Raw genomic sequence first — 26,028 nt, 5'->3', positions numbered from 1 at the left:
AAAAGCTAACTAACATGAGTACAGTGGTGCCTTGATATATGAATATAATTTGTACAAGGACTTGATGTGTATGTCAAGACAGATTTACTAAATTTTGGGGTTGCAAATCAAAATTATAGGCCAGCATTTCACAATATTGTGGAAAATAGTCGGAAATATTTAAAGAAAAGCTGACTGACATGCAGTACAGTGGTGCTTTGACATATGAATATAATTTGTACAAGGACTTGTGGTTTATGTCGAGACAGATTTACTAAATTTTGGGATGACACTAAAATTAAAAGCCATCATTTCAGAATTAAGTTTTCCTGTGATGATCAGGTATATGTAAAGAAAAGCTGACTGACAAGTAGTACAGTGGTGCCTTGACATATGAATATAATTCATAGCAGGACTTGGTGTGTATGTTGAGACAGATTTTACTATAAAAGAACTAAGCGTAATAATTTGATGAAGTCGTTCCACGGCCCACAAATCTGAGATAATTCCTTAATGAATATTGCCGCTAATTGCAAACAGCAATTACGACTAACAAAATAAATAAATAGACAGTGACAGTGGAAACAAAGTGTGGCGGTAGAACATAAAACTTTTCTTTAAAACTAATATGTATACATTTGACAATATTTTTCACTCTTTTTTTTTTCTTCAGTGTCGATTTTGGGTCAAATTTTAAATTCCATGCTGACAAATTTTGCCTATGTTTGCATTCAAAAGGGATTCTCATCGAACAAAATTCACGTCAAAATTTATAAACTTACTTGATTGATTGGTCAACCCGTTAATTGACCTCTCTAGACGTCCAATCCATTTGGACTGACGTCCGCTTAGCACAGCCCACTAACTGCCGAGCCTCCCTTTGGACGTCTGGCGCCGTCAATGAGTTCAACAAGTTCCCTTTTCATGCCCTTACATTTCTGTAGGGGGCTACGCCCCCCCCCTCTCCCCGGCCACCCCCGGGGGGGGGCGCTATTGTAATTCTCCCCTTCCCCTCCCCACCCCAATTCTCCCACCTCATCACTCCATCATGTAGTCACACGTCGTCACTCTCGCGCAGTCTCCGCCGCCAAATCTCGATTCATTGTTCCCTCCATCGCCCGTCAGCATCCCTCCCCGGGAAAACCCAACCCCAGCCCACCCCGGCGCCCCCTCCCCCCCCTACATTCACCCAGAGTGCTTAGCTACCACTTCCACTCATTTAACGTGCACCTCTCGAGTACATTAGCTCTCCTCTTTGGCCGGCCCGCGGACTGTTTTGCATTTGGCATGTGAGCGGATTGCTAAAATGTCCCGCGCCGTTTCCCCCGTTAATCTGGTCAAGGTTCATTCCGCCGCGCAGGGTGGCGATTGGTCAAATTGGATCCCGGGTGGGGGTCGGAATAAGAAGCCGCGCGTTTAATCCCCGCTAACAGATTCATTATCTTTAGGCAACATGGCATTGGACGTCGACAATGAAATGATAGAGAGTCCCCGAGGGGTGTCTCCTCAATCTTAATCCCCTCTCTCTCTCTTTTTCTCTCTCTCTCTCTCTCTCTCCTCCTCTCTCTCGCTCTTTCGCTCGCTCGCCCTCACTGCGAGCTCCTCACCCATCCATCAACACGAGCGGCTCTCCACTCTCACCCGTCAAGCATCCAATTATCATCTATTTAATATTACCCAATGACTCGCCTTCCAGACGCATTTTGACTCCATTTTTTTTTAGTTTTTTGGGGGGGGCATCTCCTCAAGCTTTTTTTTTTCTCCCCCAGGATGTTTTTGCGAGAGCATCGGGCATCGACTGCCGGCGCTATACTTCTTTGAGCGGCTAAAAATCTCGCCGGCGGCGGACCACGACAAGACAAGGCTTCCAACGCGACTGTCCGAGGTAAGAAATGGATTTTTTTAAATTTTATCGCGCCAGGCACGTGAATACGAATTCCGCAGCCGTCACGTCAAACCCGTCCTGCGGTAAACGCCGCAACGATGCTGCTCGTTTATTTCAAGTCGGTCTATTTTACATCCGTCAACTTGCCGCGGCACCGATTGGCGGCGACTTACCGACCGCGCTCACTTTCGGGAGGAGAGTGCGAGGACGCCGATCACGCCGATGAATGTCAAGTGAAAAGGGTCTGGGGACTCCCGCCGAGGCTTTGCATACGAGATGAAGCCCGTAAACACACAACATGTTAATGAATGTCGTAAGCCTTTAATGCCCGCCTGTAAATTGCAGGCGAAAAGGTTGTTCTTAAGTGCTGCTTTCTATTTGGAAGGAGGAATGTGGCATCAAGCTCCTTTTAACGTGATCACAAATGGATATGCGTTTATAAAAGACAGCCATTTGATGGATATCGACGCCCTAGCCGTCCGTCCGTCCGTCCGTCCGTCTCCTGCGCCGAATTCGATGAAGGCTGGCGTTGTACGGCTTGTCCTCATTAGCCGCCTCCCAAAATGGCCCTTTTCTTCTTTCCCGTTGTACATTCAGACGTCACGGAGTCTCGCTTGAGGCCTCCAAAAAGCATTTATTCGTCTTTGCTAATGCAAGATAACAAGCGACAAGGCGAGACCATGTCCGTGTGACAAGCGTAGCTGCTGTTGTCCACTGCCCACCTGCACTCTGCTTTATTCATTTTCACCATTTTCGCTTCGTTTTGAGCTACAGCACCCTTTTTTTGCATTTTTTTTGTACACCACCCGCTGAAAGTCTTCTCATGTAAAACCTATATTTACAATATAAAGTCATTCTCATTCACAGGAATAAAAGAAAGCCCCAACAACTCGTAAATTCTCATTTTTCACACAGACCTTACGTCGCTAAAAGTCCGCAAACAACATTCTGTCAGGGGATGTCATAATAAGTCATTTATTTCTATTTTATTCCACTGATTTTAGAATTTTTTTCTGCTAAGATGACTTCAATTTATTAATATTACCGTATTTTCACGACTATACGGCGCATCGTATTTTTAGCCGCAGTGTCAGTAACGAGTGCTATTTCTGTATTTGACACGCACAAAGGACGCACCGTTTTTAAAGACGCAGCCAGGCATGGCAAAACATACACCAGTTTAAACATACGGACACACGCTAAAAACACGTTTTTAAAAAGGCAACAGAATCAAAACTGAGTTGGGTTGTACTTTATTTAGCCATTTTACAATGTACTCAGGTCATCATCACCCACAAATTCATCAAAGTCCTCATTTTCTGTATCCGGATTGAACAATTGTCCAAATGAGTCATTGAAAACGCTGAGTTTTATACGTTCGTCCAGGCGGCCACAATCCTTTCGCAAATAGTAGCTAGCTAGTAGCTAGTGTAACTATTCCGGCGCTGCCTTCCACGCTTCGTAAAGCTGTGTTGATGTCGATGTCCAGGCCACAATCCATTGGGTGTATTGACAAAAGAACTACATATCCCAGCAGTCACTGCGCAGTACTTTTTCTACGGGGAAAATAGTAGAGTCGGGGGCTGCTTGCCGTAGTTGTGAAAGCTGTAGAGGATGGTGTACCCTATCGACTGATTTATTTTATTTTATTGTGATAACAATTTTAGTATTGGTTCATATATAAGGCGCACTGGATTATAAGGCGCCCTGTCTATTATGGAGAAAATTAAAGACTTTTATGTGCGCCTTATAGTCGTGAAAATACGGTATGTAAAAAAAAAAAAGTAGTTTTCAGCCAAAAGTCAGTGCCCGTGAAACCAAACAACTTCCGGTCATGTGACATTAAAATTAGGCAACAATAATATTGAACATTTCCATATTACAATATTGAGTTATTCTTCATTATCGTTCAATTTGAATCTCGTAATATTCCAAATTTTCTCCCGGAATATTATGACGCCCCACTTGTTGCCAGGTAAATTCCCGTGGCTCCCCTCACCTTCGTTCACTGCACACATTTCTACCAACCTATGAAAGAATAAAACCTGCCAGTCCTCGCAGTCAAATAAGTTAAGATCGCGTTGCAAACAGGTGATCCTCATTCCGTTTCATTTGACCGTTTGGCCGCCATTTTTGCGCCTCATTTGTCACCCCTTCTATTGCCGTGTTGTCACCCATCAGCGGAAATGCTCAGTAGCTCATTTCGCCAGGCGCTCATGTAAACAGACTGCCTCTGCTTTGCTTAGTGACTCATTCCCGTAGTTCGCTACCCACACGTGCCCATAATGCAGTGCGGGTGTGCGTAAGAATGTGCAACTTAAAATCCTGTTGCTAATCAATGAATGTCGTTGGAAAATAGAGGCGGGGATAACAAACTCACAATGGGATTGCGCTTTTTGGCATTTCAAATGCTTTGGCCCATTCATTTTGGGTAATGCTTATCCTCACGAGGGTGCTGGGGCCTATCCCAGCTAACTATGGGCAGCAGGCGGGGGAAACTCTCTGAATTGGTTGCCAGCCAATCACAGCACACTGAGACAAAGAGTCATTCACACTCACATAAGTTTATTTTCAACGTTCAACCAGCCTACCATGTGTGATTTTTTTTGGGGGGGGGGCATGTGGGAGGAAACAGGAGTACCCGGAGAAAACCCACGCAGGCACGGGGAAAACACACAAATAGGAAGGTCGGAAACTGCGAGGCGGGGGTGCAAACCACTCATGCGCCGTGACGTCATTATCAAAGTTATTTGATATAGTTGTCAAAATCCATCGGTATTTTCTCGCATATGCACCGTATTTGTCGCTCAAAAAATTATGACCGAATTGAGGGTTTATATACGGCTTATATGCGCACAAATTAGACTTGAAATGCACGAAACGCCATAACGCAAGTCAATGCAGCCGATATGGTCATTTATTTCAAAATAGAGAAAAACTAAACAGATAAAAGGCTAAACCAAATTTATTTTGATGTCTGTGAATTGAAATTTAAGGAAAAATACACCGTTTCTCATAATACGTTTCGTATAAAACGTGAAAAAACTCACTTGTGCCTGCCATTGCTCGCTCAGGGCGCCGCCATCTTATTTAGGGATGTCAAACTAGACCGCTATGGACACACTTCCTGGTTGTACTGCTCACATGACTTCCTTTTTGAATTCGTCCACATGCAGGGAACCTCCTTTCGGATTGTGCAATCCAGCAGACGATCCTTTCGATTCATACGTTATCTCAGAAATACCACGTGCAATGATTTTTCTTAAGAAGTAAAACATTTGTACTCCCTATTAAAACCATGAATATGGAGGTGAAAATTGTGAATGAGGTGGCATCTTATACGAGAGACGGTAAAATTCAACGAGTTTAATGATTTTAAGGGTGCGGCTTATACGCAGAGGCGGCTAATATGCGAGAAAACACGGTAAAGCGTCGTACGATCGCTCCTAGTCGAAAAGGATTTGACGCCTATCGCTGTCAATGTTAAAATGGGCCTGTAAACTTTTTGGAAAGTTAAAAAAAACCAATGTCAACTACATGTCCTCTAGGGAAGAAAAAAAACAAAAGAGCTGATCAGCTTCCATTTTAATAAGTGAAATGGAGCAATTGATTTGCGACAGTTGGGCCACCGGAACCATTAGCACCAACGAGCTGATTGAGACGCGCTCACGCTCGCTCCCATCCGGCCCGCTGCGTGCTTTTAACTGCCTTTTGTTCAATTTGAATGAGGAAATTGTCTGCCTTTGACGCGTTTCTCCATACAAACTTTTATCTTGGATCGTATTGAACGGCGTGGCCCGCTGTGCGCATCGGCGGGGAGGGCCAAATGCTTTGCCCGTGCTGAATATCGACCCTTGTTTGGCTGGAATAATAGCCGCCATTAAATCGTTCAATCAAACATTTAGTTTCAAGGCATCTAAAATTCGCGAGTTGCACGCCGGCTTTGTATGCGAGTATGATTGGAGCTCTGTGTCGCGGTACAAAATGTTTTTTTTGTAGGCGGCGACGCTGGTATCAGACGCCGAACGGGCTGCGTGTTAGCCTCGTTGGGTAACCGGATTTGTGTTTACCCTCATTTCGAGTCCACTTGGGTGGATTTTAAAGACGCCGAGGACTGGACGCAGAGCCCGAATGGCGTCTTCTCGTATTGTTATTGTACGAAATTGGGTTATTCCCCCTGTTGGTGCAATTGTGGCACTGCAAAGACCTAGGGCAGGGGTGTCAAACCCAGTTTGGTTGGCGGGCCACATTCATGGTGACCAAATCTCATGTGGGCTAGACCATTTTAGATATAATATTTAAATTTTTTTTAAATAAATGGATTAAAAGAACTGGATTAAAAGCCCTGAATATTCATTTTTTTATAGATCTAAAACAATGTTTATTTTAGCTTTTTTAAATATATTTTTAGATTTTACAAAATGATTTTTGAACTAAAAACACAGAAAAAATGGATTAAAAAATGACAATTATTGATTTAAAAGGGGGAAAATCAGGAAATTTAATATACATCTATACTCTTCATTTTAATTTGATCCTAAAACAGAAAGTCGGCACTCATGATTTACTTTCCCGGGCCTCACAAAATGATGTGGTGGGCCAGATTTGGCCCCTGGGCCGCCACTTTGACACATGTGACCTAGGGTCTATAAAAGCCATACGACGGCTTGCTGTTATTTTTCTTGTTTGGACTGTTGAGGCGTTTCGTAAAACACAAATTTTCATTCGCAATATAGCGTGATTTGGATGTTTAACTTTCAGTACTAAACACAGTTTAAGGCAATTCCAGGCTATGTAGTTTCATACATACTATTAAAAAAAAGCTGTTTCAAACATTTTTGTGCATGCAAAATCCAAAAGTGTTTTGTCTCGATCATGTCAGCTTTTTGGAACTGGATTGCTGTTTATTTGAGGAAAAAAAAGGAAAAATGCAACGTAAAAATTGGAGCAACACCAAAGCAAAATTCACATTGCAAAAGGTAGTTCACTACTTAGTAAGAGAGATCCCCTTCAAAATAAAACTGCGGACTAGAGATTTTAAGTGATATACCGAAATAGCCACGTGATATAGAGAGTTTTAATACAGTATTAAAACTTGTTATGGGCTAGCTTTGCTTCTTACCTCAGCACTAAACTGCTGAAAATACACCTAATCGTAAGACAACACTTTTTACAGTGTTCCTTTGTGCCGGTTTCATTTTTTTCTTAAACAATAACAGCCAAATGCTACTGTATTCTGTTAACTTTTCACTCACCATTTAAAGTTGCTTTAAAACCGACACATAACGTTACAAAAATGCTCAACCATATTTCATTTCCTCTCCAAAAAGTTCAACCGTATCCTGCTTCCATATTTTCACAATAAGACAACCAGCAAACTTCTATGCCTAAACTACCCTGGCTTTAATTTGACTTTGAACTTAAAACGAACATCTCAGCAGCTTCCACTGTAAAAAAAAAAAAGGTGCCCCGCCCCCTTCCAGTTCTTTCCCAGTAAGTACACCTGACCTCTTGACCCCGGCATCTCTCGGGCGATGCCGCCGCTCTTAAATTATCCGACGTATCCTCGCCGGGACCTCCGACTCCGCTCGTCCCCGCGACCCTGACGCCGCGTTCTCCTTTCCGCAGGGTGGAGGAGGGGCTCCGGTGACGGCGGACAATGGCTGCCATGACGACGGTGCCCAGCTATAGCCCTTCGCTGTGGGTGCGGATGTGTCACGCTCTCCCGCGGCTGGACCTCAGCATGCAGATGAGGGACAACCTCTTCGCCCCTGACAGCTGGGAGTACCAGCAGGTAATAGAAGAACACACACAAACGAGCTCTCACACACCATTGCACACACTTTTTTTTTTTATAAAGTGGATGTCATGCAATCTGTCACATCACAGTGAAAGCATTTTTGGAAAATTCCCCCCCTAAACATTCTTCAAGCTGGGTTTTTTGGCTTCACGCTAGCACATTTGGGTCATTTTTTTTATTAACTTAACTTTCTAAATGAACTTTTCAGGTTTTTTTTTAGCCTTTATAGGGCAAGCGACAATATTTGGTTCTTGGAAAAAGATGGAAAGTATTTGTTTGTGTGTGGTGGGGTGTATGTATGTGTATATATATGCATATATCGTATTTTCTTGCATGTATGCAGTATTTGTCGCTCCAAAAAATGATGAGTGAATCAAGGGTAGGGCTTATATGTGCACAAATTAGACTTGAAATGCACGAAAGTGGAAGGTGCAAGACGAAACGCCATAACGCAAGACAATGCGGCCGATACGGTCATTTATTTCAAAATAGAGAAAAGATAAACAGATAAAAATAAAATTTAAGGGGAAAAAAACGTATCTTGCATAAATCGTGAAAAAAACTCACTTCTGTCTGCCATTTCTCACTCAATGTATATTGACAGTATATTCCCTTTGTCTTTAAATTCAAGGGTGTCCCCTGACTACTGCCTGTAGTTGTCTAGGATAGGCTCCAGCACCCCCGTGACCTTTATGAGAATGTAAAGGACAGAAAAGGACTTAATATACATAAAAAAATGACTAAATATACATAAAAAGAAAAAAGTCACTCAATACAACAAAAATAAACACATGATTTTTTTTAAAGAATATTGACAGTATATTCCCTTTGTCTTTAAATTCAAGGGTGTCTGTCCCCTGACTACTGCCTGGAGTTGTCTAGGATAGGCTCCAGCACCCCCACGACCCTTGTGAGAATGTAAAGGACAGAAAAGGACTTAATATACACTTAAAAAATGACAAAATATACATAAAAAAGAAAAAAAGTCACTCAATACAACAACAAAAAATGATTTTTTGTTTTTTTTTAAGAATATTGACAGTTTATTCCCTTTGTAATTAAAAAAAAACATCGTTTTGACATTCCTGCTCTCGACATATTTGCGTGTTTTATTTTTTTGGTGTCATACTTTGCCAGGTCACTTAGTTGCACCTGCTCCTTTGCGTGCGCGCAGCCTATTATCAACTAAGCGTTAAAATCCAAATTGCCACCGGCAGCACGGACCTGGATTTTGGTGCAAAGTGCATGGTTTCACCAACTCGGAAAATTCTCGACCCGAAACAAACCCTCACAATGCGAGCCTGTGACGATCCCGTGACACAAAAGAGAGGACGCGCTTGGCGTTGGCCTCGGCGAGAGAGTGCAAATTATCCCGGGGAACGCCGAAACAAAAGCCACTCCGAGTTTTCGGAGAAGGCGAAGGGAGGGAATGACTAATGCGAGGTGCTTGCTGAGAGCGGCTTCACTGCCAGCCAGCCAGAGTCGCACTCAAAAGTATTTAAGTAGGTCACACATTATTAATGGAGATTCAGCCGTGGATAGATGGAAAGAAACGAGAGGCTTGAGTGGGGGGAGAAAAAAAAAGAGAGACAGAAAGAGAGAGAGAGAGGTAGTAGGGAAAGAGGAATGGGAGGGGCCTGCCTGGGAGATGTAAAAGTGGGAGTGGCAGACGGCCAGATGGACCAGAGGATAATACAGGGAGACGTGCGTTGATAAAAATGCATTTCAGTAATGTTGACTTCATGACACACGACCCGATCAAATGCTTGATATGGCTTAGCGACATGGCCGACTCCCGGGTGATACGTGGGTGAGCCGGTCACGAGAGAGCGTGTTGAATGGCTCCCATGTGGCAAATGCGGGAGTCCCGGCCACGTTCTCCGTACCAGCAAAGCCAAATACAGCGGTACCTCGAGATACGAGCTTAATTTGTTCCGGGACTGAGCTCGTATGTCGATCTTCTCGTAACTCGAACGAACGTTTCCCATTGAAATGAAGTAAAAACTAATTAATTTGTTCCAACCCTCTGAAAAAACACCAAAAACAGGAGATTGGATTGGAAAAAATGTTTTATTTCTTCTAATTCGCCATCTGTTAACAAAGTAACACATAACTAGTGGTTTAATAGTACTAAAGTTATACGGGTTTCGAAGGGGGGAAGGAGAGGGGGCGCTTTTTGTACGGCAACACACTCGTTTAATAACAAACAAATTTAAATGAACTTGTATTACGATGCAGACACTCAAAAATAGGTTTAATCTAACCTTACATTAAACTTAATTCTAATTTTGTATTTAAGTTTGATACCGGCCGGGTTGGCTGTATTTGCCCCGCTTCCACCCTGACTTTCTCGATCGACACAAATGTCCTCACAATAGGATAACGCACGACCACTTGCCAACAAGAAGTAATATATACTACTCCTCGTACTAGCGATCGCCATTCGCGCTGAGTGACGGGAAAAATAACACTGAAAAAATGCAATGCTCTGCCCAGTGCTCGTAGATATCTGTTATACACGGAAGAGATGCGGCAAAAAAGACAGTGCGCTACAATGATAAACAGCCTCTCATGTCTTGGCCACCTGGCTTTCTCGTATCTCAAAATTTTTCTCGTATTTAGAGATAATTATTTGCTCGAAATTTTCCTCGTATCTCGAGCATCTCGTAGGTAGAGCTGCTCGTATGTAGAGGTACCACTGTACAGTCGTACCTCTACTTACGAAATTCATTTGAATTTTTTTTGTAACTGGAAAATTCTAAAACTACAAGCCCGTTCTACCAGGGATGAAAGCCGTCTACTTTGTAGTACATTTTAGACTTTTATGTGGGCCCTATGTGTGTGTGTGAAAATGCACAAACCTTGCATTTTTAGTTTTTAATCGCTTAATAAGGGGAATTCAAAATAAAATAATGGATAAGAAAATGCATTTATTTTTGGGGGGATTTCGTAACTTGGATCTTTTTCGTATCTCGAGTCATTCATTTGCATATAAAAATTTCGTAACATGAAACTTTCGTACTGAGAGACATTCGTAAGTAGAGGTATGACTGTATACTTATTACTTCAACCTTTAATATTTATTCATGCTTTTTGATAAATTAAATGCGACTTATACACCAGTTTGACCAGTTTTATATATTTATTTTTCCCCACTGTGCATTCTTTAGCGGCTTCCGAATTCCAGTTTGTAAAATCCGCCAACTGTTTCCGAAAACCAAAGCTTTTTGAGAACCGCCGGGACAAATTATGATGATGACGGACACGTTTATTAATACGAGGAAATGAGTTGAACTATCGAATGCGTGCTGAATTACAAAAGCATCATTTCCCTTTTTACATCCGCGGCGCTGTAAATGACATTCCACGAGACGCTGCGTGACTCCCCGTTTGAATATCTTTTCCAAACGCAATCAAAGGCGCCCCGCTAACATTTTGCATTTTGTGTCAACCCTCTTCCTCAGACCCTGCTGGTCTTGTCCAGCGCGTCGGCCATCGCCCTGGTCATCTCCCTCTTGGTGATTCTCTCCTTCCTCATACACTACTGCTGCTGTCACCGCGGCGACCGCGGCGAGGGATCCGAAGAGGAGGAGGAGGACGAGGACGGCAGCGCCGGTCACGGCTACGGCGGCAAGAAGGGCCGGGGGATCTGCTGCGTCACGTGGGTGGCCGTGGCGTCCGTCACGTTGTGCTGGTGAGAAAAATCGCAAATGGTGGTGATGCTACAAAATGGGAAAACATTACTTAATATTATCTCAGCCTAATGGTCAGAGAGTTAGTTTTTTTTTCTTCGTATTTGACCATTTTTATACGGAAAACTCTTTATTATTTGATCTACAACGCAACAAATGTTTATAAGATTTCGTACCGTAGCGGTCGATAAAAATCTTTGTTCAAACTTAATCAAGTCAAAAGCCTTTATTGTCATTATACAACAACTGCGTATAACGAAATTAGTGGTGCTACTCCACAAAGTGCGTGTTTCCCAATAAAAATATAAATAAGTAATTTTAAAAAGTCAAGATAATAGAAAAAACATGTTATTTTTTCTTATATTATTATATTATATATTATAATATTATATCATATATTATATTATTATTATATTTTATATTATATTATTATCATATTTTATATTTTATTATTATATCATATATTATATTATATATTATATTATATTCTTTTTTTGTCTGATAACAACTCCAGAATTTTTTAAAACGAAATTAGTGGTGCTTCCTCCACAAAGTGTGTGTTTCCCAATAAAAATATAAATAAGTAATTTTAAAAAGTCTAGATAATAGAAAACATATTTTATTTTTATGTTTTATTATATTATATATTATATTATTATATTATATATTTTATTATTATTATATTATATATTATATAATATATTATATAATATATTATTAATATATTATATATTATATTGTTATTATTATATTATATATTATATTATATTATTTTTTTGTCTGATAACAACTCCAGAATTTTTAAAAACGAAATTAATGGTGCTACTCCACAAAGTGCGTGTTTCCCAATAAAAGTATAAATAAGTAATTTTAAAAAGTCACGTCCGGGCAAGATAATAGAAAAAAATATTTTTATTATTTTTTTTAATCTTGTTTGATAACAACTCCAGATTTTTTTTAGCTGGAGAAATTTACAACATGGCACTTCATACTGTAACAAATCAACTGCTCTGAAAAATCACTAAAAATTGAATGGCCTCTATTTTGAAATGACGCCAAAATGCCATTGCGAACATATTGGACGTAAACAAAAGCTGGCATATTGGACTACTTTGCTTTATTTTACAATGAAAAGCACTGTGGATTGTGGCTCCGTTTCAATCCAATCTCTCTAACTCCGCGGATCAAATACTCTCTGACATGTCAGCGGCACTTTAATTCATGACCTTTTAACAAACGCCATATTTCTCACGCTAGTCGTGTTTGTGCACCGGACATCTAAAAGATCTGCACGCGTGTTCAAATGCCATCTTTTGATAAGGTGGAAACATTCCAAAAGACCCTTCCAAGGCTGAATCAGACATAACTTTCCCCCCAAAATCATCACATAAAAAGATAACTGCAGCATATATCATATTCGAATAAAAATAAATAAAAAATCTGCGATGTAGTGAAGCCGCGCTATTCGAGGGATTACTGCACTTTAAACCAACACAAATAAACGCTTTAAAATCTTAATATTTCCAAATTTTGGCATTATTAACCCTTAATGAGGGACTCCTATAAATGACCATTCCTAAATGATTGGACACCCACGCATTTCAGATATTTTCTCTTCACGCATAAGCAAATTAAAACTAAAACAAACACCATCATAATCTGCTTGAACATACACGATCATAAAACCGCCCACCCTCTCCACGTCTCCCCCTGGTGGACAGTGGCAACATTGTCATCATCCATTATCACATCCATTGGACAATTAATAGCTTGTTGACACAAAACCGGCTTTTCTATGCAGATGGCAGCCTTTTTGGTGGGAGAGAAAAAAATTAAAAAAAAAAAAAAAGCGCCCAGCCCGCATTGGCCACGCAGAACGCAGACGTTGGTTTCCTCCCTTTTCCCCCTCCTGCTTTCTAATCTGGGTCACATCCTTATACGGGGGATTGGGTCCTACCATTCCTCTCTGCTCGGGGGGGATTTGACGAACATCTGGCCCCAGTCTTAATCTGAATATTTGAATAAGCGAAGCGTGTGTAAACACGGCGCTCCGGCGGACGTGGCGCGTTTCGTCCTCGGGTCCGAGCATGCGCCATCGCACGTTTCGCCCGCCGTCAAATGTACAATCAAATATTCACGCCTCTGCTCTCTCACAGTCTTTTCGCCTGTCCCCCGCCCCCCCCCTCCTCTTTTGCAGTGTTGCCATAGGCATCGGTTTCTATGGCAACAGCGAGGCTAATGATGGGATGTATCAGTTGACCTCGTCTCTTCTCACAGCCAATTACACGCTAGCTTCCATCGATTTGCTGGTGAGTGCCGCTTCGTGCGAGGGAAATGTCATGCAGCTTCCTTTGCGTGTGTGTGTGTGTGCGTGCGTGTGCGTGTGTGTGTGTGCGTGCGTGTGCGTGTGCGTGTGTGTGTGTGTGGCATACAAATCTGTCTGATTGATTCCCCCCCATTGGTCAAACAGTGGTTAGTGTGTCACGCTGCTAATTGTCCTCCTTCCAAAGCGTGCTGCTAATGTTACAGGTCAGTCTAATCCAGTCGGTGTACTGAAATTAGGGGTTTTAATCCCATTTGAACCCTTCTCGGGGCGCTCGGCGACGGCTCTGGACGTCGAATTCCGAATGAATGTTCTTTAACATGAGGCATTTTTTGTCAATGGCAGGCAATGTGTTCAATACTATGAATAATAATGGAAAAAAAACCTTTATGTTTCACCATTATGGCACTGGGTCAACTCCATTGACAGCGATAGACGTCCGAACCATTTTGACTGGGAGGGGCGGCTGAATGAATGAATGGAAAATAAGATCTCCAAGCCAATGTGCCCTTTTTAAAGAAATTGTTTTTTTTTTTACTCTATTAACCCTTTGTAGCAGGGGTGGCTAACATGCAGCTCTCGAGCCACATGCGGCTCCCGGCCAAAATGCGGCTCTTTGCTTCTTAGCATATTTTATATACATATACTGTGGCTCTTTGCCGCATTTCATGTTTCTTTTATTTTTATCTCTAAAACACACTCAAATTCATCAAAGCCCATTAAAAACAAATCATAAAAATACCTATAAAAAATTATTTGGCAGATTTGATTTTTTTATGATGCTTTTGAAGTAAGGTGGGCGTCTTTGACTCTCACAGTTCAACATTTTTGGCTCTTTGTGTCTCACTTGTTCGCTACCCCTGCTTTTATAGCGCCCTCATTTAACTCATTGACCGCCATTGACGGCGCTACACGCGTCCAGTAGGATACATTTTAAATCATTAATAAGATAAAACCCCTCTTCTAAGAGGAGAAATCCTCATTCATTGCCTTCAAGTCAGGAAAAATCAATCCTTTTGTACATAAACGAACGTATCCGGAGACGGCCAAAAGTGGAGTAGCGTTTGCGGTCGAGACTGAAAAAAAAGTTGAGTGCAAATCGGAGCGCACTTTGACGGCATCCCCACTTAGTGGTTTTGCGCTCGCATCCTTTTCAGATCTCCGACACCATCAACAGCCTGCAGCTGTCCGTCTCGGGGCCCCTGACCACCATGGAGGACATGTTTATGGGCAGCAAGCCCTTCCTGGTTTCCACGCGCAACTGCCGGAGGTTATCCGAGAACGTCATCAGCCTGCTCTCCTCCATCTCGGTGGCCCGTTCCGGCCTGGAGGCGGGGCTCAACGACAGCGCCGTCAGCGGGGCCTCCATCATCCCTTTGACCCCCGTGCCGCCTTCGGTGGCCCCCACCCTGGCGCCCTCGGGCGGGCTCTTGCCCGGCCCCTTTTCTCCTGGCTGGGCGGCCAACACCTTAATGATGAACGAAGACTACAGGTACTTACTTGAGTTTCTTTTTCAACTTTTGCCAAATGGAATGCTTGAACTCTTACATTCATTTTAAAACTATAACTGTGATGACGCGGCGGCCCGGCGGATGAGTGGTTAGCACGTCGGCCTCACAGCTCTGGGGTCCTGGGTTCAAATCCAGGTCGGTGCACGTGTGGAATTTGGATGTTCTCCCCGGGCCTGTGTGGGTTTCCTCCGGGTACCCCTAATGGGTACAATTGTTTGTGTATATGTATATATCTATATATACATAGACATACATACATATATACATAGACATACATACGTATATATACATAGACATACATATATATAAATATAAATACATACATATATATATATATATATACATAGACATACATACATACATACATAGACATACATACATACATATATATATATATATATATATATATATATATATATATATATATATATATATATATATATATATATATATATATATATATATATATATATATATATATATATATATATATATATATATATATATATATGTGTGTGTGTGTGTGTACATATTAGTGGCCCTGCGGCCTCACAGTTCTGGGGTCGTGGGTTCGATCCCAGGTTGGTCCTCACCGTGTAGAGCACAAGTGTCAAAGTGGCGGCCCGGGGGCCAAATCTGGCTCGCCGCATCATTTTGTGCGGCCCGAGTAAGTAAATCATGAGTGCCAACTTTCTGTTTTAGGATCAAATTCAAATGAAGAATCCATTTTTTTCTTTTGGTGTTTTTTAGGTCCAAAAGCATTTTGTAAAATGTAAAAATAAATATATAAAAATATTTTCGGTTTTCCACTTTAATATTGAATATAATTTTTAAAAAAATTCCATTTGAAATGAAAAACAAATGATTATTAGATGTTTTCCCTTACTAACAAAAAAAAGGTTCAAATAATCAGTTTTAGATCTATAAAAAACTGAATATTTAGGGCTTTTGATCCAGTTCTTGTAATCCAATAAAAAAAAAAATCTAAATATTATATCTAAAATGGTCCGGCTCACATGAAATCGAGTGGATGTTATTTCGGCCCGCGAACCAACCCGAGTTTGACACCCTTGGTGTAGAGTTTGCAAAGTTCTCCCCGGGCTTTAGTGGGTTGTCTCCGGGTATTCCCTTTTCCTCCCACATTCCAAAAACATGCACGCTAGGCTAGCTGGTTAACACTCTAAAATGCCCTTAGCCATGATTATAGTCTGTGATTCAGGCTCCATACTTGGCTGGGTTAGGCTCAAGCACCCCCCTGCCACCCTTCCGAGGGCCCACCTCCCAGTTCCAATGGATTTAGTTCATCGACGTCATCTAGTTGGCTCGATACACTTTTTATACTAACTTTTACGCCTCCATGTCAAATTTGAAGCTTAATCAATGACATCTTCACATAAACCACAAACACACAGTCCGGGAAAGAGGAGGCTTGAGCCCCCAAACGTCCTCACCCCACAACATTCTTGATGTCAGGAAGTGATGTGTGTGCCTGATTTATAGGGGAAAAGGAACATTCTTTGTTGTTTTTTAATTTGGGTTGTTTTTAGGTGGTTGTCATACGTCATGCTGCTGCTGCTCGACCTCATCGTGTGTCTCTTCATCCTGCTGGGATTGGCCAAGCAAGCGCGATGGCTTCTCATTTTGTACGTAAACCTTCCACGCGTTGGCTTCTTTGTCCACAAGAGGCTTTTTTACGATGTGTGTTTGTGTGTGTGTTTTTATTTTTTTATTTTTTTGGTGCAGAATGACGGTGCTGGCGTGGCTTGCTCTCTTTCTAAGTTGGGGCTCGCTGGGTTTGGAGACGGCCACAGTTGTGGTGAGTAGGCTCCATAATACTTAAAAATATATATATGCCATGCCTGGCTGCGTCCATAAAAACGGTGCGTCCTTTGTGTGTATCAAATACAGAAATAGCACTCGTTACTGACACTGCAGCTAAAAATATGATGCGCTGTATATTCGTGAAAATACGGTAGTCATTTTCGACATTTGGAATGACAAACTTTCTTTTTAGATAAATCGCATATTAAAAAGATATGCTGTTATTTATCACTAGTAGACATCCAATCCATCAGAACTAGGACTCATTCGCTCTCAGCCCTCCCAGTTCTAATAGATTGGACGTCTATCGCCATCAATGTCCAAAAAAAGACCCTCTTTCGCTTCATTTTTCCATCTCGACCGTGTAAACAGCATCCGCACATATCGTGTGGAAGGTACAACTTCCGAGGGAGCGCCGCAGTGACGGCAGATCCCCCAAAAAAGCCCGAAAAATGGGGCAGAGATTAAAAATTCAAGACGCGTGCGCATAAGCGGCGTCTGCGAACAAGAGCGCTACGGCGGACGCGTGGGCGCCTGGCTCGGAAACGTTAAGACACGAGACGGAGAGCGGGAAAGGAAGGAGAAGCTCGCGTTTGATCCCAAGGCCACGCCGCCGGAGGGCAAATGGGCGAGGGCCAAACTCGCAAACGGGAGGATGTGGTAACGCGCCATGTCCGTTTGCGGCTTTTCCACCGCGGAAGAATGCGCAAAGAGGCCAAATTGTGGCTCTTTTTTTTTTCTTTTTCTGCTCCGCTGCTCTTTTTGTACCACGCGGAGCCGTCCCAAAGGCCTCTTAGTCCACACAGAGACGCTCTGTCCTTGGCTACTGAGAAGGAAACAAAGGGAGCGCTGTGCTTGTCTCTCTCTGGGACGATGGCACCCTCTTGTGGCGGACATGCATCGGTTCAATCGGAAAAGCGACGATGGATACGTTTTTTTTTAATTGGATCGGAAATCGGGGTCAATCTTGTCGTTTTCAGGGAATCGCATGACTTTTTAACATTTGTCGACAAATATATTTTCTTCACCAAATTTATTTAATTTATTTAATTTAAGAGTTGTAGTGTAAAAGAATACAGCAGTGATATCATTAAATAAAATGGAAACGACAAATTTTGCTTCCATTTTCTGCATCAAGTCGATGGTCGTTGCGCTACTCTGGATTTTTTCGCACGTTGGCCACTAGGGGGCAGTAAAACATGGAACCTTTCAGGAAATTTGGGAGGTTTGGTAGTTTAATAGTTTCTATTTTTATTAGATTTGAGTGGTTAATTCAGTGTTCCCTCGCCATTTCACGGTTCAAGTTTCACGTCCTCGGCGTATCGAGGATTTTCTCTAACATACAGAAACCTACAAAACATTTATTGGTTGGCAGTACACAGGTGTCAAAGTGGCGGCCCGGGGGTCAAATCTGGCCCACCGCATCATTTTGTGCGGCCCGAGAAAGTTAAAATTGAAATGTGAACTATACGCTATATTACATCTATATGGTTCTTTGTTTGACCTTTTTTCATCTCCCTTTTCAGGCCCTCAGTGACTTCTGCACCGATCCCAACGTGTTTGTGCTCAACTCCACCAACTTCAACACAGGGACCAGTTCAGGTAGCCTTTATTTATTTATTTGTATTTTTTGCACGGCCACTCTGCTGTTGTCGTCGCTCTTGTTGTTTTGCCGCCACATCAGCAGATCGCTTTATGGCGATGCTTGATAATCCCACACGACCTCCATTGTGTTGTGGCTCTTTGTTTTCCCACTCAGATGTGCTGGATTATTACCTGACCTGCAGTCGACGCATGAATAGCCCGTTCCAGCAGGTACGTTGACTAGAATAGAATCCATCCGGACAAGGTTACCACGGCAACGACTTTCAACAAAAAACTCAAGAGTGTTGCTGTTATTTGGGAAAAAATTACTTGACATAAATTATTGTATTGTTTTTGACATACATTTACAATCAAAACTATTTTTGATGTATTCCACTAATGAAAACGTACCTTAAACACCACTGCTACTACACATTTATTCATTCGCTGCCATCCCTCCCATTTGAAATGAAATGAACTTCTCTGTGTCAATGACAATCAATGCGTAATACGAATGCATACCTCTGCCAATTGCTCCCCTTATTAATGATTGTATTTTTGTATGACCCTACTGACCTTCTTCATCCTCATTTTCCTATCAAACTCTGTCTTCAGCTCCTGACTCAGTCACAGAGGGCGCTCTCCAACATCCACAGCCATCTTTCCAGCGTGGAACGCAACGCCCTCACGCAGTTCCCGAAAGCCGAAGTAAGTTGGAAAAGTCCTTACGATTACTGTATTTTCTGGACTATAAGTTGCACCTGCCAAAAAATTCATAAGAAGGAAAAAAACATAAGTCGCACTGGAGTATGTATGTATATATATATTCATTTTTTTCCAGCAACAAACCTATCTATTTATATATTTATTTATGTATTTATTTATTTACTAATTTATTTATGACCTATTTATTTATGTCTAAAAATGCCTTTCCTATTTCTGCATCCTCACCCACTTGCTCCTGTGACAATGAAATTTCCCGAATACGGGATGAATAAAGTTATCTAATCTTATCTAATCTAACGTCACACCTTCCTCACAGAAATCACTCAGGGATGTTCAACAGATCCTTAACAGCACAGAGGGCAACTTCCATCAGCTGGTGGCGCTGCTGAACTGCCGAGGCCTCAACAAGGTGAGAAGGATAATAAAATAACACCAAGCTACCACTTTACAATTAGAAAATTTCAATATTTAATCCGATCAAAGACTAATAAAACCTCACTCAGAGCCACAGCTATTAAAGCATTGCAATGAAAATGTTTTTGAGAACGGTTTGCTTCTGCATAGTTGAAACTCATGACGTCCCATAGAAGATGATTCCAGGGAGATTTTACTGTACCGTATTTAATTTATAGTGCCTTTTCAGCGGTGAAAAGCAATACAAGTAAGTGTTCTTATTGTCAGTGGTTGGAAGAAAATAGAGCTCCAGCGTTTTGCCAAGAGGTCATTGGCCAGGCAGCCACCTTGAGACTGATTGGAATTCACCGTGTGTCCCACAGGACTACATCGACTCGCTGAAAGGCTTGTGCTACGACGGAATGGAAGGACTGCTCTACCTCTCCCTTTATTCCTTCCTCTCGGCTCTGGCCTTCACTGCCATTCTTTGCTCTCTGCCTGGCGCCTGGAGGAGCTTTCCCAGGTGAATACCGTGCTAGCATGCTAACATAGCATCTTGGTCATAGCACACTACGGCTAGCTTAACTTGCCCTTTCCTAATGGCACTAAACATTCAATTATTCTCCGCTAAAATTATTTTTGTGTCAAATAAGCCTGGCTAGCAGCATGCTAGCAAACGCTAAAATTATTTTCGTGTCAAATAAACCTGGCTAGCAGCATGCTAGCAAACACTAAAATTATTTTCTGGTCAAATAAGCCTGGCTATCAGCATGCTAGTAAACGCTAAAATTATTTTCTGGTCAAATAAGCCTGACCAGCCGCATGCTAGCAAACGCTAAAATTATTTTCGTGTTGAATAAGCCTGGCTAGCAGCATGCTAGCAAACGCTAAAATTATTTTCGTGTCAAATAAGCCTGGCTAGCAGCATGCTAGCAAACACTAAAATTATTTTTGTGTCAAATAATGCTAGCAAATGCTAAAATTTTCGTGTCCAATAAGCCTGGCTAGCAACATGCTAGCAAACCGTACTTCCACTTTTATTGTTCAAATCGGTCAAATTAGCCTGAAATTGTCCTCCCGTAGTGGCGCTAAGGTTCAAAACGTTGACACGTAGATAACCTTGCCTCGCTAAAAAACAGAAAGAGAGAAAAGGAGCTATTGGTAATCCGGAAAAATCCAGTATTCTCCATCTTGTTGGCGTTCCGTCCGTCCGTCCGTCCTCACACGCGTCCGCCTTTCTGTCTTCCATGGCCGCCGTTGGAGCAGCGATTCGGAAGAGTACGAGGACTCGGACAGCGAAAGTGAGGACCCCTTCACCTCCCATCAGGCACGTAGACAGACGGCTTCTGGGTCTCAACGCGGGGCCCCCTTCTATAATTACCCGGGGGCCGGGTGGACACCCCCCTTTTCTAGCGCGCCGCCCCTCCCGTGAGTAACACCAGACACACGGACACGCAGACAGAAAGACAGACAGACAGACAGACAGACAGAAGCTTCCAGTTGTCGCAGGGCAGTCCACATCACATCAGGACACACACACATGGCGACGGCGACGGACGTCCAAAATCAAAAGCGGATTTGGGCGCCCGTCGCCGTGGGCTAACGGGTCGACATTCGAACGCACGCACGCACAACCGCAGGGCCAGCAGACACACAGACAGGTCAACATGGACGACAGTGTAGACAGAAGAGCGGACGCAACTGCAGAGGCCTGTCTGTCCGTCTGTCTGTCCGTCCGTCCGTCTGCCCGTGTGTCTGTCCGTCCGTACGTCCGTCGTCTCCGGTGGTTTAAGGATAGACCGCGTAGGTCCTCGTTGATTTAATATCGGGCCGTCACCGACTTTGCCTAGCAACACCACCGCTTTTTTTTTGGGGGGGGGGGGGGGGGGGGGGCCTGGCAAATTGGCAAGAAAACCCCAGCGACGGTCCGCAAGTTTTACCGTATCACTCTTCATCACTTGTCCTTTCACTGTGATCTTTCCTGACTTTTTTTTTTTTGCTCTTCTAACATCTTGTTTGAGTCCCACAATGGAAAACTGTTGGAGCATTTACATTTTTCAAGTGTTTTTAAGACATTTTTACATATTTGGTCTACAAGTACATACAGTTTAACAAAAAAAATCTCCATACCTGTTGTCAACCTCAGGGAATTCCCCTTATTAAGCGAGAATAAACCGTACTAATGCAACGGGGCATTTATTTACTCACTTAGGTTGCACCTAAAAGTCTCAAATTTGTGGACGTAGCACCCAATCAGTCAGTGCGCCTTTTTTATGGACTAAATAAGTGCTAACAGTGACCGAGACCATCCAGATTAGAGCCAAAATGAGATCCGATTTGCAAAAAAACGTACTAGTAAGTAAATAAATAAACATAAAAAAATCTGTCCAAATGTTGTTATATGGCGTACACAATTTGAAATGATCAAAAAATGTATAAAATACGGAAAAAACCTAGAAGTTGACAGGTATGAATCTCATCACACATTTGAAATTGGATAAAATTGCTTAAAAAGTGTCATGTCAGTAACACATAAATGCTTATTTTTGACTTTTTTCATTTACTTTGTGATAAGCAAAAAATACAAAGATGTGTTTTCAATGTCGATTAGATTCTGACGATCCAATGCTATTTTCCATTTTGCACCCGAGTAGACGTCCAAAACATTAGCATCCGCGGCGGCCAATCCCTGAGTCGGAAACCAGTAACGCCGATTTGTCAAAGAAAAAAATATATAAATAATTGTGTGAGTGTGTTTAATCTTTGATAAACTGTGTGTGTGGAAAAACAAGTAGCTGCTTGTAACATGTACTCATTCCACTTTAAATATTTAGTTGTACTTGTAAACTAAAAGTGAAAAACTTTTGTTGGTACTACAAACTAAGCGACTGCCCCCGTTCACAGACGCAAAAGAAGGATATGAAGTGTTGCTCCCTGCATTTTATCTTGAAACACAGGGAGAAATAATCACTATAGTGATTCGTTGTTGCTTTCTCAATGCAGCTTTACTGATATCTTAATCAACACAAAACCCCATAATATACAATTACACCTATATATATATATATATATATATATATATATATATATATATATATATATATTTATATTAGCAACACGTTAGAACCCAAAAGATTATGTACCATTACACCCGTTCAATATATGGTCGTAACTTGTTTTATCTTTTTACAACTTCGAGAAGTCCTTCTCAATTATTCAACAGGGTAAACAATGAAATATCAATAACATAAATTCCTTGCTATGACCGTCATAGACAGACACGCTACTAATAATGGTAACGGTAATGGCGGCCGAAGGTAGCGTACCGTGTTGGTCAAGCCACTTGCATAAGGCATCAACAATCGAACACGACATACACTTTAACACGTCACACTTGCCATGTGGATCAAGGCATCAATAATCGAATACCGATAAACACTTCAGCATGTCACAGAAGCATGTAAACAAAATGCTCCAACAGTTTTAATCCTAATTTTAGCACGGAAGACGGACGGTCCCACGTCATAGCCATGTGCAATCTCATAACAATAATGCACAATGTCCTCTACGATAAAACTAGAAAAATCCACTACAATCTACTGCTCTAAATCCCACATTGGCTTGTACACTAACAAGCTAAGTTGCACTAACACTTTTCCAGAGTTTCATTGAACACATCACGACGACTTTTTGGCCTTAAATGAAAGTGACAGAAAGAGAAAGTGTGTGTGTGTATGTGTGTGTGTGAGAGAGACATGTTTTGTGCGCTTGATGTCTAACCGCTGATTCTCCCTCTTCCCTTTTACCCATCGTGGACCCCCGACCCACCGCCACCCGTCTTTTCTGGACGTGTCTTTTTCATCTTCCATCCATCTTGTCCTGTCGTCTCCTCCTTCCTTCCTTCCTTTTCCTTCCCTTGTCTTTTTCTACTCTCTACGCAGGACTCCAAACGTTTCCTCCAATGGCAACCCTGGCTATGAGAGCCTCCCTTTGACTGACAGGCAGTCCCCACCCCCTTCTGTGAGTTCCTCTGTTCTCGTCTGTGCCATTTTCTCATCCTGACCATCACTAGCGTAGGCGTGGCCAATCTTTTTCCAATTACAAAGAAAAAAGAGACAAAAAAATGGACTACGTACGGGGAAAAAAAAATCATATAATGCGACGTGATGTGAAATTAGTCACTTTAGTGCAAGATTAAAGTCATATTTTGATTTAAAGGTCATAGGGCGAGCACAAAATCGTAATATTGTGAGATGCAAGTTATTATATTAAGGGATTAAAATGGTTATATTACCAGATTTAAGTCATAATATGAGAAAAAATGGTGTATTACGAGATTCAAATTGTAATATTACAGGATTAAATTGGTTATATTACAAGATTGAATCGTAATAATATTATGAGAAAAAAATCGGATCGTTACGAGATTAAATTAGTATATTACAAATCATATTTCGAAAAAATCGGATTGGTACGAGATTAAATTAGTATATTACAAGTCATATTTAAAAAAAAATCCTCAGTAAAACTATGGCAAAATGTCATAATATCACGGTATTAAAATGGTTATATTACCAGACTCAAATCATAATTTACTAGAAAAAAATCATATTACAAGATTAAAGGCGTAATGTTACAAGATTCGGCAAGATTTTGCCAAAATGTCATAAAAATGTCAGATTAAAATGGTTATATTTTACGTATCTTTACATGTACGGACGCAGCGAGTCTAATTTATGATCAATTATTCACAACATATTCTTTGAAAATGAATGCTAATGAAACGGCCAACTGGAATCACATCTGGGCCACATTTGGCCCGCAGGCTGTGGTTTGGACACCCGTGTCAATTCTACAAAATATCATAAAATTGCACAGATGACATCAAGTGTATTGAAATAACCCATTTATGCTCTTTCTCCACAGTATTCTCCCAGCATGCTGACTGGTTACGGGGGAAGTCAATCACACCCAAACCCCGCCCATTCAAGAAACCTGTATTCACGTTGATAACTATTTTTAGCAAATGTTTAGTTTTCATACGAACGGACACTTTCAAAACAACGGAAACTAATCCTAAAAAAAAGGAAGGCTTTAGTGTCGCATAGAACGTCGGTGCCACCGAGTATTATATAATTCTCAATTATTAAAAGCACTTATGAGGAAAAAAAAAAAGCAAAAGTGGAAAAGGACTGCGGCTCGCACTGGTAGGATGCGAAATCGAACCCTCCCCCCCCGTTTGTCCAAAACTGTGTAAACTGTGAACAGTGGTGAGGGAAGTGGAGAATGGTATTGACGTGACTACGTTATGTCGTTTTATATTCTTCATTGTGTCACCCGTTTCTTCGAAAGTTGTTTTATATAATATAATATATATATATATATATAAACAAATATGAAATCGTTGTAGAAAAAGCACTGGCACGTAGCAACAAAGCACATTTTTTTTCTGTCAATGGTTATGCAGTCCCCCCTCCCCCACTTGGTATACATTTTTTATTCTTACTTTTTATAGTTGGTAATTCTGTACTTTCTGTGTATGACCTTATGGTATTATATATATATATCTCACTGTCTATATGGGAATAATACTCATTGCATACATGCATAATATAAGAAAATAAGCACAGTTGTAGGCTAAGAGAGCCTCTTTTAAAAAACAAAAACAAATTCCACGCAGCTAAGGCAGGGGTCGGGAACCTTTTTTTTGACGGACAGAGCCATAAACAATTCATATTTTGGCAATATTATTCCTGCAGAGGTTTACTCGGAATTTAAAAGTCAAAATACATAAAAATGTGCATTGTTTTTAGTCGTTTCACCACTTTTAAAGTACAAAAATAGTCTGAATTCTTTTGACGACATTGTTACGCTCTTGCTAATTAACAAAGGTATGAGTGAAAAAATATATATATATTTTAGCTCACAGGTTAGCGGAGAGCCACATATGGCTCTTGAGCCATAGGTTCCCTACCCCTGAGCTAAGGCAAAGCAATAAAAGTGAACGTAAAAAGTGGTTGTAAAAAGTCCATCGCCTTCTGTTTGAGTGACAGATGGGGTGTGTAGACTTTTTGTATCCGCCACATAGCACAAACTTGGGTCTCCAAAATGTTTTTGTGTATATTGGTTATGTTGGAGATGAAGATTGAAGCCCCGCCCCCTTAACACACACATTCCCCCTTCACTTGATTGTGTTATAACCCCGTCCAATTGAGTTTGTACAATGCTCCTTTTGAATGGCATCCTTTTACACTCAAGAGTCTAATATGAATAATAAAGAGTAATTTAAAAAAAAGACAATAAGATTGACACTA

The 26,028-nt window shown here is 41.5% G+C and overlaps 1 protein-coding gene across 4 annotated transcripts; it reads left to right on the top strand.

Moving 5' to 3' along the window:
• The first annotated feature begins 1,382 nt into the window (after positions 1 to 1,382).
• Positions 1,383 to 26,028, top strand: ttyh1 (tweety family member 1). 4 transcript variants are annotated; one of them, XM_077598090.1, is made up of 15 exons: positions 1,383 to 1,864; positions 7,493 to 7,658; positions 11,129 to 11,358; positions 13,554 to 13,665; positions 14,837 to 15,171; positions 16,738 to 16,833; positions 16,934 to 17,006; positions 18,538 to 18,613; positions 18,771 to 18,826; positions 19,211 to 19,303; positions 19,638 to 19,730; positions 20,098 to 20,237; positions 20,981 to 21,142; positions 23,656 to 23,734; positions 24,641 to 26,028. In XM_077598090.1, exons 2-15 carry the CDS (start codon positions 7,524 to 7,526, stop codon positions 24,722 to 24,724), a joined length of 1,764 nt encoding a protein of 587 aa, XP_077454216.1. In that variant the 5' UTR covers positions 1,383 to 1,864; positions 7,493 to 7,523; the 3' UTR covers positions 24,725 to 26,028. The 4 variants fall into 4 exon arrangements, with proteins under 4 accessions (XP_077454216.1, XP_077454217.1, XP_077454218.1 ...); XM_077598093.1 differs by having other exon boundaries at positions 1,388 to 1,864; positions 20,981 to 21,041; XM_077598091.1 differs by lacking the exon at positions 23,656 to 23,734 and having other exon boundaries at positions 1,384 to 1,864.

The sequence above is a fragment of the Stigmatopora argus genome, chromosome 4 (assembly GCF_051989625.1).
Source record: "Stigmatopora argus isolate UIUO_Sarg chromosome 4, RoL_Sarg_1.0, whole genome shotgun sequence".
NCBI lineage: Eukaryota > Metazoa > Chordata > Actinopteri > Syngnathiformes > Syngnathidae > Stigmatopora > Stigmatopora argus.
This window is presented reverse-complemented; position numbering and strand designations above follow the sequence as displayed.